We start from the raw sequence: 15,301 nt of genomic DNA, 5'->3' as shown, positions 1-15,301 counted from the left end.
CTGTACTTTCAAATGGAGAGAGCTCCCTCTCCCTGCCACAGAGACTGCTGCCTTGTGTTCAGATGCTGCTTTCAACCAAGGAGAAACACATACTCTGTCTCAGAGGCTTTGCTTGGGGCATTTCTTACTTAGATACAGACAGGTTTTGTGTGCTGAACTTCTGTTCTGTTATAGGTACAGACTGGTTTCTGATCACCTATACCAGTAAAAGTGTAATGCCTGTACCTGGCCTTTAAGTTAGGCAAATTCTTTCTGCTGTGCCCTTCTGTGATCTGTTTTTAAATAGATTGTGTTTAACTATTGCTAAAATTTTAAATACTTACTTTTTTTAGTAGTTACTTAAAAACAGTAGATTTGGGAATAACTTCAGAATTTTAAATTAATTTCAAAATTAGTCTTTTTAACCAACATGGCCAAAAGCAGAGCTTGATGTTAATTAGAAGTTTGTGAGTTATCAAAAGCAATAAAAATATGGGACAGATAAAAATGAGCATAGTGAGGTCATTTACATTTCGAGTCAGACCATGGAGGATGTCAGCCTACTAGCATTCCATTCAGAAGCGATTTCAAGTTAGGTAAGCAGTAGTGTGGCTACAAAAGGTCTTGATTTTTTTTTTTTTTTAATTTGAGCTGGGATTGGGATTTGAATTGGTTGGGATTGTTTAGATAATGTTTCATTTGCTAGAAGATTCTTTAAAACGTTATTTGTAATTTGTCTCAAGTTTTTAACATGCTGAAAATAGAAGTGGTTGTATTTTTTTTTAAAATACAGCTGCAATGTAGCACCATCTACTGGCTAAAGTGGCTTTCACTCATCACCAAAAAAAAGGTAAACCATTTTTTTTATCCTTGAATTTCAGTTTAAATTAATGATTTAGTACTGTGTTTATACAGCATTAATATTGTAGTGTATGGCAGGATATGTAGTATATTATATAGTAAATGGCAGTTCATGCCCCAAATATATATTTTTTTCTGAGTACTTCATGTTGCTGCTACAATAAGTCCATGTTTGTTTCTGGCTTTTCGCTGGAAGATTTAACACATTCTATTTTCTGAATATAATTCTTTGGACATGGGTATATCTCCCTATTCAGAACTGTGGAAAGATACTTACGTATATGTTTATCACATGAAGAAGTTTATCATCTGTGTCTAGAAAATATTATTTGAGACAGCTTGGCAGTACACCCCACATGTATTATGACTTTCTGTATCTTTGAGGTCCAGTGAAATATGTTTGTTCCAGGAAAAATGGTAAGGAGACTGTGGTAGCTGTATTTCTGATCGGCTGTCACTTTTCCCCCGGTTATCTTCTAACAATGAGATTTAACTCATCCTCATGCCTCCTCCAAAGTCAGTGGCTATAGCAAATTCAGCCACTATTTTTGCCTGCAGTATAACTTCTATGTTACCAGACTTATAAAATCATTTTCCCATGCCAAACTGCTGGTGTATATTGTTTGTTGATTGCACTAATTATATTTTTTTACTGAAAGGCATTACAGAGTACTTCTTATAGATTAACCTCATTGGTCAGTAGTAAAATTTGCTAACCTTTTCTGCTTTTTTTCATTGTCTGTGCTCACAATATTTTTAGTGTGAATTTAAACTTGAAATTTGAAAATACAGGGATGAATTATGAATTTAGTAAATTCAAGTAATGAGTAACTTAAGGTGTTGTAACACTTTAGATTGCACTGAGTAAAGCAGTTAGGATGCCAACCTTTTTGGGAAATGTATTGTAAATTAGCTTCACCCCTCCCTGAGTGCCATTTCCATCATCTTCCCAGGCTTGATCAGCTGCTTTTTCTGTTCCCTGCCTTGTTCCCCTACCCCATTAGCTGCTCCCTACCCTGTGTTCCCAGTCTGCTTTGTTTCTCTATTTTCTGCTCCCTGCCTTATCTTGCTTGTGTTGTCTGTCCCCTCCCTGGTCTGCTGCATGCCACATACAGAAGCTGCCTGTGCCACATATCCACATACCCCTGGATTAAATGATTCTTCAAGGGTTTGTGTTGTGCTGGACTGAACTGTTATATTATCATTTATGTTGAGCCATTATTATACATAATAGATTTGTCTGAAAACAAATCAGATTAGGACAGGGCACATGTGAAAAGCTACATAATTAAGATAGAAATGTAAGAAAGCTATTCATTCTGTCCTTCATTTGGTGGTTCATGTGTGAAAGGTGACTTTTTTTTTTCCTTCCAGACATATTCAAAATTCTACATGACATTATCTGATCTTGTGTGATCTTAGTTAGAAATCCATCTTGTTTGTGGCCTATTTCAGTTTGACTAAATACGGAGGAATGCTGCTCTCAGCCCAGTTTCATTTGGAATATGGTACAGAGGATATTCAGGATTCAGAGAAACAGTATCTCAAATACAGCTATCACATATCTAGGGATCTACCTAAGTCATGGTGAGATAAAGAGATTTTCGCAGGCTGCTCATGATGCATGAAGCTGATTTTGTGGCCTTTTCATGGCAAGCCTGCCCTTGCTGCTGATTGGCAGAAGGGCCCCAATGGCTCCGCCCCTTGCTGCTGATTGGCTGAGGGCTGTCCATTTTGTGGCCCTGCCTCTCACTGCTGACTGGACAGGGGTGGTGCTGCACAATGGGCAACCCTGTCAGCCAATCAGTGATGAGGGTTGGGGGGCAGCTGTGAGGCTGGACTGCAGCAACCATGAGGACTGTGGGCTTTCCCAGGGGGAGCCAGCATTTTATTTTTAATAAGGTTTTTTGTTTGTTTGTTTGTGGGTTTTTTTAGATTTCGTGGACAATGCCTGATTTCTTGGACGATTAGGTTTTGGACCACAGAAAGAAAGCCAGAGAGACTGTCCTAAAAATGCAGATACTGCTGTCTGTCCCATGAACTGTGAGTCTATAGTTGTGCAGAAAATCTTTCTTTGCTACAGAAGTGATCTGTGTTGGGGTGCCTTCAATACAGAAACAAGAACTCTTTTTATCTCTAATTCAAATCATATTAAACAACCTTTGGACAACTCCCTTAGCCCTACTGACCTTATCACACTCTATAATATAACTATTTACATTAGCTTGCTTCCTCATTAAAATGATAAACTGTACACTTACCACACCATTGTATAATACCTTTTAACCCTTTACAAAGTCAATTTCTAGCATATCCACTGATATACCAGGAAGTCATGAATGTCAATATCATCCATAGGAAAACAGACACTTTTGAGATTTTCCACTTGTTTTCCACACTTTTTAAATTTCTGGAGTGGCAACAACCTCTGGAAACATATTTTCAGCCTTGCAATGTAAATTAAGAACAAAAGTCTAGAAAGATAATAAACAGCATTTATTTCATGTACGTGATTTACAATCTGGAGAATAAAATACTACACAAATACCATACCATAAAGCTCTGCAAGTCTTACTTTAGGTAGATACCAAATATTTAGTTTGCTTTATTGCATTTGCAGAAATACAGAATTGCTTCACAGTGTTCTCTCCTTTAGATTTTAACTAATATAGGCCAATTTTAGCTCTGCTGATTGCAGTTTCTTTTCCAGATACTTTAGAAAAGAAATGTATAGTGCGGTTAGTGACAATAACTTGGCAATTCTAATAAGATATGATTCTGAAAATGCATCTTTCTACGGGTTAATTTGGTACGAATCTGACAGACTCATTAATTTGTGAGTGAAGGGATGTGCGAGCTTGTTAACAAACAAATCTTAACACTAAGTCACTGACAATATTATACATTCCCTTTCATTATTAGAATGCTGCCATGATAACATGCCACTTGGAACAGGTTGTTTCAAGTTTGGTTCGTGCAACATTAGTACATCAATTTAAAAAATGTTTTAAAAATCCTGTGCGTTTGTAGGACACTCCTGTTGGCTCCAACAGTTTCCAGGATAGTGGATGGTGGTAGAATATAGCTTTTTCTCACATGATTCATCTGAATTGATTTTAAATATGAGACAAATTACTTCCAGCAAATTTGGCTATCTGCCAGTTAGATGCTGGTATTTAAGGAAGCTGTTGAAAAGCAGACACAGCAGTTTGTCTGCAACTTAAAATGCAAGTGGGAAATTGAAAAGGCTTCTGAAATACCCTACAGTAATATGCTCAGAAATCCAACAGTATTGTGCTGGGAGGAGGCTGAGTTCAGAAAATGTCAACCAAGGCTATTAAGAGAAATCTATTCAGGGAATGGCCGAACGGCTATCATGAAGGTAACAGCTCTAGCCTGGTATTTGCATGGCAGCATCAAGGCAATTGGCTAAATCCTACCAGTTCCAAACCGGTGGAAATGCCAGCTATATAGACTCTGCATCAACCAGCTGAACTGGAAATTGTAAGGCTTCTTTATGGTAAACACATAATTAAGAACTGCAAATGCAATTACCATATTTCACAGTATATACGTTGACATGATATAAAAGTTGACCCCATTTTTCTGATTAAAAATATTAGGGATTTCGTAGATCTGGTGTATATGTTGACCTAACTTTTTGGATCAGAAATATAGGGTTACCTTATACCAGTCCCTGCGTGCCCTCACTGTGGGCCAGGAACCTGTGGGGTGGATGTGTGCTGCAGCACCACTTGCCAGGGCTAGGCCTGTGCTTGGCCCTCAGCTGGCGCAGCCCCAACCCCTGTGAGTGGCGCTGCCTGGTCTGCATCAACCAAGGGCCAAGCCCAGTGCCACTTGCAGGGGATGGGGCTGCACGAGCCAAGCACCGAGCCCAGCTGTGCCAGCCAAGTGCCGAACTTGGCACTGCTTGCAGGGGGCAGGGCTGGGTTTGGTGGCACTACTCGTAGCAAACAAGATCAGGACTGGCACTTGATTGGTGCAGGACCATTCCTTGCAAAATTGAACTTCAAAACTGAACTTATACACTGTGAACTATGGTATCTAGATAAGGGGAAATCTGCATCACTTCCAAGCCATCTGTTGGTTGCTTTATGCACAGAAATGACCTTTCACACTTGGCTGAGGCCCCAGTGCCCAGAAAGCCTCAGGACAGAGAGGTAGTAACCTTTGAATTTTGCTGCCAGGAGTTGTTGACAGTTACTTGAACCAATGGGTGACAGAAGAAAGAAGTCCTGTAGTTTTCTACAGACATTTGTAAACTACTAATTTTGGTGATTATATTACTTTCTTCTAAGGAAGCAGATGAAGCATCTACTACTTCTTTAAAGACACCAACCCTTTCTCTCTTTCAGCACTCTTCTGCTTTTTCAAGGACCATCTGGGAACATCTCTGGATAAAAACATTCTCATGCCTTTATGACAGATTCAGGAACTGAAAGAATGTTCCCCAGTCCCCCAAATCCCACCCATCAGTGGGATGGGACAGATGAAATATACTTCAAGAACAGCACAGTGTAGGAATGGTCTCTTATAACTTCACACTGACATGAGTCCCAAATTACCAACAGAGAAGGTGACGATAGTTCTCACTGCTGGATTAATCCAGGACTGTTCTGTATCTGATTATGGATGGTACATGTGATTATTGGTACCTCATCCCTATCTTTTTAGGATTATGCTCATTAGGTCTTACAAGTTATTCACTATAACACAGACCAAGGATGATCATAACTAAGCAAACTAGATTAAAAAGCAGTCCTGATTTCCCTCAGAAATCGGACACACAAGATGCGCTCTTTTCAATAAGTGTGTGAAAACAAAACACAGGATTTCATGGGCTGTTTCTGCAATTTGCTCTTTGCAGATGCTCAGCAGCTGGTACGAATGGGCCTTTAGAAAGGGTATTCATTATAGATCTGAGTTCCACTGACTGCTTCTCCAGGCTCCAGCATACTTGAGATCTGCAATATTTCCTAACTTTAATGTTCAATAGGAAGTTGGATGCTGTAATTTGATTGTGAGGTAGCCAGAGGATCCGGAAAAATAGTAGATTAGATGTCTGTTATTAGCATGTGATTGTACTGCAGCTTTTACAAAACGTATGTCTTTGGTTTTTAAATCATAATGAATATTTTAAACGCATACTACAGGACATTGCTCCCTTTATTTCAATAAACTTAATTATTGCCTTCAAAGACTCTCTCTGATTTCAAGAGTCTCTTGGTCCATCCAGCATGGTCCTGGAATTCATGTAATTGATTTTCTTCAACTGTGATGTTTTTGTACCTTGGTGAAGAAGAAATAAGGGAGAGATTTAGTGTACTCAGAACAATTTGTACCACGAAATTACAGAACAACTTCCAATGTATCTTTACTTTCCTGATAGCTTCAGAAATGCAACATTCATAATGAAAATTGATGATTTGCCCTTTCAGTTATTTTATTTTTTGGTAAAATTAAATAGGCTATTTTTCTAAAAAATAAAAGTAGGGGTGTGCATACACATACTAACTTTCTGAAAGTTAAGCTGACTTGATTTTAAGTCAACTTAATTGTCAGAGTGTACAAATGTATATGGAGAAGAGGTTACTTAAATGTTGTTAAGATAATACACCTCCTCCCTTAGCTTGCAAGATGGCTGCCATTGTATCAAGTGTATGCTCTGACATGGCTTAACTTAAGTCAACTTACTTAAGTTGACTTTGTTAGGTCACTTTAGTACATGTGTACGCACCCTAGAATACAAGGTAGAAAGCAGTTTTTCAGTGGCATATGTTGATACTGATTGGAAGCAAAATGTCAGTGTTAATTGGACCAAATTATCTACCTGAAATGTTTAACATTTTAAGAATAGGTTAAAATATTCAGAATCAACTTAGTTTGACCTTAAAATCAAAATTATTTTTTGAGCACCCAATTTTATAATTTGCGCTGATATATAAACTAAGTTCCTCTTGAAAACCCAACTTACTGATATTGCAATCCAACACATTATCTTGATATTAAAAAAAATAGTTACAACAGAGCTTTACATTTTAAAAAAATGGCATGAGCATTAATTAATCCTTTCATTAATTGATAAATACCTGGGTCGTCTTTAATAATTATCTCACAATGAACATCTTAAATTACAATGTTTGGTTAAAATGGATTGTGGGTCTTAACTGCCAGTATTTACTTGAAAAACTCAAGATAGGTTGAACTTAAATCACTGAAGTTCTGTCATTTTTTCCCTGTTTATTCTGAAGCTTTATGGAAAGATGGCAGTTACTGAAAGAGACTATACAAAAAGGCATAATACCAAACTAGCTCAACGCAACAGGAAAGACTAGAAGCATAATAAAAGCTTATTATTGCTAAATCAGGGTTCTGAAAGAACCTGACAATGAAAACAGAATTGTACAAAAAGTGGATAGAAGACTGCATGACTTAAGGTTACATGAATCAGCATAAGAAAATAATGCAGCAATGCAGAGATAAAATCAGAAAGGGTGATTTATGATTAGCAAAGGAAGCGAAAAGTAATAGGAAAAGATTATTTCTGCATATTAGAAGAGAAAGACAACGGAAAATTCATTTCTTAAAAAGGAAAGAATAAATAAACAATGCAGAAAAGACTGAAGTATTCAAAGCCATCTTTACTTCACGCTTCAGAAAAAGGTTAACTTTGATTTAAATACATTGCTATATTCCTTTTAGAAGGGTTGTAAATACTCTGGAGGACAAGATTGGAAAAGTGGTACAAAATCATCAAGATTAAGTTCAATAAATGAAAGTGGTAAGTGCTACACTTAGGAAAGAAAAAAATTAATGTGTAATTACAAAATGGGAAATAACTGGCTATGCAGCTTCATGGCAAAAAAGGAACTGTGGTGTATAAGTGGATTATACAAACTCAATTATGAAAAATGTCATGCTTTTTTAAACACAAATCTCATTCTGGGATGTATTAACAGAAGAAGTCATTCAATTCTACTTGATGCTGGTGTGGTCTCGGCTGTGTTACTGTGCTTTGGGCACCACCATGTTAAGAAACATATATACAAATCAGAAAGAGCCCAGAGGAAGGCAGCAAAAAAGAAGAAAACAGGGCCTGTGAGAATAATTTGAATGAAATTATTCTGTTTAGTCCAGAAAAGAGAACATTAACAGTTTTATATATTGTTATAAAGAAGATAGTGATTAATTATTATCCATACGTATTGAAGGAAGGACAAGAATAAAACACCTAATTTGCAATAAATGTTAATTTGCTCGTTTGGGTATTTCTAACTGTTAGGGTTGTAAAACAGCTACCTAATATGACTGGAATGTCCTTCATTGGAAGTTTTAAAGTACCCACTAAGTCAACATCTGTTGGGGTGGTCTAGATATACATAATCCTGCCTTATTGCTGTTGGTTGAGCTAGATGATTTCTGGATGTCCCTTTCAGCTTTCCATTACTATAGGTGTGTACCCTTACTATAATTACCTGCATTTTCTTTCCACAGAAGACTCCAGTATAACCAGGACGACAAGAACACGTGTTAGGTCGCACACACCTGCCTCCAAACAGGCATTTCTGACTGCACACAGCTGAAATGGACAAAGGTATTTGTCTTTAATCACAAAAGCAACATCAACTTCTTTGTAAATCAGATGTCCCCAGTGCTGGGTTAGCCATAATCTTTGTGTACTGGCTCTGTGGGGATAGAGGGATCATAAGCCTTCCATATGGGCACGTGCTAGAACCGTTGCTGAGAAAAAGACGAGGGCTATGATATGTGACCTAACTGCTCTGGGCTACTGCAATGGCCCTCAGGTCTGTTGTTGTAGTACATGAGTTAGAACAGGCCACTGAGACTGAATACCCCCTTGGTTGTCTCCAAATTCTGACAGATTGCAGAAGTGTTACACAATAGTCATGGGTACTATATATGTCTGCAAACTTGAAATTTGTTAACTTTGCTGAAGACATACATTTATAGTAAAGATCACATCAGACTTACGTGTTTGACACTGAACTCCTTCCCACTGTGGAGGGCAATGACACATGCTTGGTCCAATACATTCCCCGCCATTCTTACATTCCTGAAGACAGATGGCTGTGCAAAAATCCCCACCAAATACACATTACATCTCTGATTTTTAGGAGAGTTGTTAGCTACACTCCTCCAGCCCATATGGCGTGAGTACAGTTCAGAAGCACAAAGGAAAATACAGGAAACGGTAAGGGAGAAACCATTTTAATGTGTATTATATACTAGTTCTTAAATATTTTCTGCCATTGCTAAAATAAATACAGCCCTTCTCCTACATACTTGTCTGTCCTTCAATCTCTCTTTCTCAATTGAGCAATTGAATTAATTTTTGTGGTTTCATAGGAGGTACAGCAATTCTTATCTGTTGCTCTCTGGCAGAAGCTACAGCCATGGAGGTACTGAATCTCTGCACCTGGCCTGGCCTTTGGAGTCTGTCTTGGTGGTCTGAGGGGGCAGGGGGGGAGGAAGGGGATGGTAGGTCTTAAGCAGCCTCCACTTTTCCATGCTCTAGGCATATGTGCCAAAGGTCTGGGTGACTAGACCTCTTACACACACCGTGATCCAGAGGATAGCCAGTTACCTACTACTACATAAGAGGAAAACACAGTGGCTTTATAGCTCATTTTGAAAAGGTTGTTCTCTGTGTAGGTGGCAACATGATGGAAGACACCCAGGCAATAATTATGGATGCACAGAAGTGGGCAAACAAGTCTGGCACCATTAGGAATGAGGTATATTCAATAAGATATGTAATCTCTAGGTTTTAAAGTATAAAACAAGTTATAGCCCAGCTTTTAAAAACTTAAAAAAAAAAAACAAAAAATCTTTGTCAGGACTTCAGGTAAGCAGAGGAAGTGATGTGACAGCAATTAAAAGTATATGAGGCAGAGTAGTGACCACCCTAGAAGGTGAGGACAAAAACCTTGAAAGCTGACAAGGTTCAGGAAAAGGACATAGCACAGGGATGTGAAGTGGTTATTACATGACCAGAACAATGGGTGAAGAGAATGCATATAACTGAGTGACAGGAAAGGGAGTCAACTGGGTGCCAGGACAGGGCATGTTGCAGTTCTAAAGATTTGATATAAGGCGGTTTTAGAAAGGAGCTTTAACTGTCTGGGGGGAGGGAGGGGGAATCTTTTTGTTTGTTTATTTTTTAACTAGATACATTGGCCAATGCAACAAACATATTTTTGGGTTAAAATCTACAACTGCTTGATCCTATCAAACATTGAATATGTTGCAAAAATATAGCTATGGATTGAGATTAGTGTAATACTTCTAAAAATGAAAATACTGAGAGAATTATTTAGGAGTGCCTGTATTTATTTAATGGAGAGGCATTTGGGGAACTTATTTTGATTTCAGAGCAGTATCACTTTATTAATTCAAATGAAGTAATTTCTGATTTATAATGTGAATTCTGTATTAGGACCTTGAGATGGGTGTGCTGAACAGTTTCTAACAGACAAGATGCTGTCAATGAACACTAGAAATTTAGATGGCTTTTTATTTAGATAACAACTGAGAGATAAGACAAATATTATGTGTTACCCTGGATTAGAAAGTACTGCATGCTGTGTTCTCATGGTCAAACTGGAAGCTCCCTGGCTTTGTTTCAGTGGTACAGATATGACATCTTGTGTTTTGATGTAAATATGTACTCAGAGGAAAACTGGTCTTTCTTTTGTTTTTGTTTCTTTGTTTTTGTGTCATCCTAATTTCTTTTGTTTGGACAGAAAATCAGACTTCTGTTACATTATTTATCTAAAAGTTGCATTACAACTAAATGGGTATTTATTTATTTTAATGGCTTTATGCACATTAGGTATAAGATCCTTACGTGTATTACATGCGTTTCCTCTCCACCCTGAGGGACAAGAACAAATGTTCGGTCCTACACATCTTCCTCCATTCATGCAAACTGGGTCACAGATACCTTAAAATAAACAACATTTGCTGATTACTACCAGTGCTCTAAATTCACCTGTTGCTTCTAAATATTGGAAGCAATTTTATATTGTCTTACTTTTTTCACATCTTCTGCCAGTGTATCCATCCAAACAGGTGCAAACATTATTTCTTATACAATGGCCGCCATTCTTACACGGAGGATTACAGATAGCTTAAAAAAATGCATTAGACACGGTTTATTTTTGTTGTTGCATATTATTCCAGGGAAACAAGATTGATAATTGATTTCTGAATTGTTGTAATCTTATGTTATTTATATTCAGCCAAATCATGCCTGTCTGGTAGAAATTATATTGACAAGGAAAGATACCTACCTGCAATAAGTGGATGAACCATCTTGTCAGCATAGGGGAGAATGGAACAGATTACCCAAAAAGGTTGTGGAATCTCCATCCCTGGAGGTGTTTAAGTCCTAGCTAGACAAGGCCTTGGCTGGGATGATCTAGTTGGGTCCCTTCCACCCCTAATTTTCTATGATTCTATGAATGGCTAAAGGGTGACAGCTGCATTGCACTCTAGTATTTCAAGTAGCAGTGTACCTATAAGCTCCTTATGGCCCAGTTATAGTCAACAGACTATGACCAACTTCTGCACAAGAGTACCGGTGAAGACATGGTGGGGATCAGATGAAGCTGTGTTCATGCAACAAACCGGTCCAGTATAAGCAATTGCATCTTAAAGAAGGTGTGATTTCTGTCTTGCACTATGTTATATCTGTGTTTAGCTCAGAATTTTTGAAGTCATAAGGTTTTGTCCTTTTAGAGAAGCTGTTTTCCCAGTGGCCATCTCATCAAGACAGCGGGAGAGGGAGAGGGAGAATTATTACCATTCTGACACTGGGGACCAAAGAATCCATATGGACAGAGACAGACGCTTGGCTTAGTACAGGAGCCACCATTGAGGCATACTGGGTTACACATGGCTGCAGAGTGGAAGAAAAGAAAAAAAAATCCCAATAAATCCAAATGTAAATTCATAAGCTACATGGGGGATTAAATGGCTTGTTTTGACTGAAGTTACAGGGCTTAAATAATTATGCACAGTATGAAAAACAACAAAGCAGGTAAAATAGCTGAAGGTGCCATTCAATTACATACCTTATTATCTAGTGCTAACAAGTGAGTTAATAACTGGAGGTACAAAGGGTAACTAAGGTTCCGCAGCAGTAACACTAGAGACTGGCCCTTTCTTGAGCTAAAAGGTGCCTAATTTTGAGGTCTGGGAGTTCCTTTGGCTTCTACCAGTCCATAAGCATAGATCCCAAGCAATTCCCAATTTTACCTGTACTGCAGGTTGGTCCATACCAACCAGCTTTACACTGGCAGGTATCTGGAGCAAGACATTCACCGCCATTTTCACAGTGTCTGTTGCAAACCACTATAATCCAGGAAGTTAGAAGAAAACACAAAATAAGAAGATAGTAAAATAATTCATTATAATTTGTTGCACTGTAATCCAGTGGGGGGCAACCTTTTTGGCAGGCATGCCACAAAATAACCCCCTCCCCCACAAATGCCACTCAGATTCCCTTTCTCTGCGCTATCTGCTAGTCTGCTTTCTGCTCCCTACTCTGTGCTCCCTGACCAATCTCCTGCTCTGTGTTCTGCTTCCTGTACTATCTGCTACTGTGCTTTGTGTCCCCTCCCTGATCTGTTACAGGCCACACAGAGAGGCTGCCCATAGCACTTGTGCTGCAGTTTGGCCACCCCTGCCTAAACCTATCACTTGAGGAAGGTCATAGGTTTAGATAGGATTTATCTCAGTGGCATAATTAAGCATGTTGCAAGATTAAAAACTGTCAAAGAAAAGTTGTACTTAAGAAATGTTTCCAGTCTAGTTCTATAAGGCAACCATCTATTCAAGTACCTTTCTAGAAAAGGGAAAATTTAAAGATGGAACAACAAATGGAACCCTAACATCAAGTGATTAATGTGCTCAGCTTCAGGACATTTCATTCCATTCTCCTTCCCTCTTTGTTCCTCAGAATTGATTCCTGATGAGATCTGTGACTATCTGGCAAGGAGGAAGCTTTTAGGAGCACTCCTGGCTGTGGAGAACCATGAGTCAGTTCTTCAAGAAACCCCATTCCATATGGATTTTACAATATACTTCAAAGCCATATTCATATTTCATGACAACTGAAAACAAAAGAGCCTACAAAGGCAAGGATGTTAAGAGTAACAAAGAGAGTAAAACAGAATTGCTGTAAAAACTGATTTTTTTTTTTTTTTATATACAGACTTGTCAGTTACTAATGGTTAAGACTGCTATGAGAATTATTCCAAAACTGGGGTGAAGTAGCTGGAGTATATAAAGTCAGATGAAATGGAAAACATCCATGGGACTAAACCTGTTCAACATGTCCAGCTATGATACCCATTTTGCATGCCAGATCAAGGAAAATGTCCATGAACGTGTTTTTTAATTTCAGGCAGTCTTATTAATTACTGATTTGTTATTTGCTAATATTAGCTTCTAAATGAAGACCATCCCCTCATCAACCAATCAATTTAAGGAAAAGTCAAAAGAAACAGTAACCAAATGCCAAAAAATTGCACTTGTTTTGGGTATAATATCCCACCCTCAATAATAATTTCATCTACCTACATGGCAAATAATAATACTATGTAGTATTTCACCCATTCAGCAGTCTGTATAAACATTTAGTTGATGCCCCAGTTATGTAACCTTCGTGTATTTCTTTATTTACTAACAGTAAACAAAGGGTATCAAAAATTTAAAGCATGACCTTTTTTTTTACTACATCTGTAGGGGAATACATATCATATTCTTGATTTCTCCTTATTTATATGCTTACTTGTTTCACACCGTGGTCCTACAAAACCATAAGGGCAAGTGCAGAGATTCCTGGCCAAGCATGTGCCTCCATGTTGACATGGTGGGATACAATGTGCTGCAGATATAGAATTATGATGTCAAGAAGTCAGCTCTAAAAAGATCCATTGCACTAGTTATTTTAAAACAGCAGGTAAGGGTACCTATTGTTAATCAGCTAATGATTATATGCAAAAAACCTGGAATTAAAATGAAGATGTGGCAACTCTTATAGGAGCAAATACAAGAAAGGGTCCAATTCTATCAGATGCACACACAACTTTGCATTGATCAAATTCCCCATTGGAGAAGTGTACCGACCGCAGCATTTCCACTGAAATCAATGTAGCTGCACTTGTGTGTATCAGCAATTAATATTGCCTATTGTCCTCAATATGCAACTGAAGGCAAAATTTGACTCAAAGGGACTACTCTTCATTTTATCAAGAGTTTCTAAGAATGCATAGTAGGGAGAGGGTAAACCTAAGAAAAATGTCAAATTTCAAACAGAAAACAATAAAAATGGTTTGTAGTATTGGAACTTTTTTAGTCACAGCCAGGGGTTGAAGTGCCCATCAATGAATAGCTTACTGAACTGACTATCTTGAGGAGATGAAAGAATGAGATTAAAACTATACTCAAAGCAAATACAAATCCCTAATTATGTGAATATGTGTATAAATATACATATATATGGTAGGCAGACAAGGTTCCTTGGGTGAATTTGATATCTTTTATTAGACCAACCCAAATGGTTGGAGAATAGTTATTAAGCAAGCTTTCGGGTTCAAAAACCCTTCGTCAGGCTAAGGAAGCTGCAGCAGTTGGTGTAAACAACTTAGCCTGATGAAGGGTTTTTGAACCCGAAAGCTTGCTTAATAACTATTCTCCAACCATTTGGGTTGGTCTAATAAAAGATATCAAATTCACCCAAGGAACCTTGTCTGCATATATATGGTATGCACTGTACTGATGCATTGTATTAGTAGTAGTAGTAATATGCAGCTTTCACTAAAACAAGACAGTTTATGATGCTATAGATAAAATAAAACACAATTGTTTTTATTGTTATATACTGTATCACTAAATTTAAATATATATCACTTGAGCTTATTAATAAATTTAAGCACAAGTAATGTTCAGTTTCAATAACATTAAAGAAAGCTTTATTGCATAGTTTATATCTCCATTTTATTTGACAAGTTGTGTAAATAAACAGATATCTCACCCCTGTCAAGATGGATATTCAAAATTGTGATTGCCGTATCAGACACTTCTTGGGGACTTACTATATTTGAAACAGATGATGCCTTTACCTTCATCACAGGTTGAGCCACTGTAACCCGGTGGGCATTCACAAATATTTGGCTTAATGCACTTTCCACGGTTTTTACAATCAGGTCGACAAAAAGCTGGGTAAAACCAACAATTATTTTAGATGCATTCTTTAGTACACGCTACTTAGATGGGATAAATCCAACGCATTGTACTCACCAGTCTGACAGCTGTAACCAGAGTAACCAGGTTTGCATTTGCAAATATTAGGTGCCACACACTCCATGTTTTTGCCACATGAGTGCCTACATATTGCTGCAGGGCAATAAGA

General features: G+C 37.9%; 1 protein-coding gene across 7 annotated transcripts in view; it reads right to left on the bottom strand.

The window, feature by feature from the left end:
* Window positions 1–3,321: 3,321 nt before the first annotated feature.
* VWDE (von Willebrand factor D and EGF domains) overlaps window positions 3,322–15,301 on the bottom strand; it is a 69,109-nt gene continuing 57,129 nt past the window's right edge. For 4 of the 7 annotated variants that reach the window (XM_019497987.2, XM_019497989.2, XM_019497993.2 and 1 more), the window contains 10 exons: window positions 15,190–15,285; window positions 14,985–15,107; window positions 13,679–13,774; window positions 12,142–12,237; window positions 11,687–11,782; window positions 10,916–11,011; window positions 10,730–10,825; window positions 8,854–8,949; window positions 8,337–8,440; window positions 3,322–6,150 (listed from right to left, as the gene is read on the bottom strand). In XM_019497987.2, the coding sequence (XP_019353532.1) occupies window positions 6,130–6,150; window positions 8,337–8,440; window positions 8,854–8,949; window positions 10,730–10,825; window positions 10,916–11,011; window positions 11,687–11,782; window positions 12,142–12,237; window positions 13,679–13,774; window positions 14,985–15,107; window positions 15,190–15,285 (920 nt within the window). In that variant the 3' untranslated portion in view covers window positions 3,322–6,129. The remainder of the gene's footprint in view (window positions 6,151–8,336; window positions 8,441–8,853; window positions 8,950–10,729; window positions 10,826–10,915; window positions 11,012–11,686; window positions 11,783–12,141; window positions 12,238–13,678; window positions 13,775–14,984; window positions 15,108–15,189; window positions 15,286–15,301) is intronic. The other 3 variants (XM_019497988.2, XM_019497990.2, XM_019497992.2) reach the window with 3 other exon arrangements.

Source organism: Alligator mississippiensis, chromosome 5 (genome assembly GCF_030867095.1).
Source record: "Alligator mississippiensis isolate rAllMis1 chromosome 5, rAllMis1, whole genome shotgun sequence".
NCBI lineage: Eukaryota > Metazoa > Chordata > Crocodylia > Alligatoridae > Alligator > Alligator mississippiensis.
The sequence above is the reverse complement of the archived record's forward strand: the minus strand, read 5'-3'. Positions and strand labels throughout refer to the sequence as shown.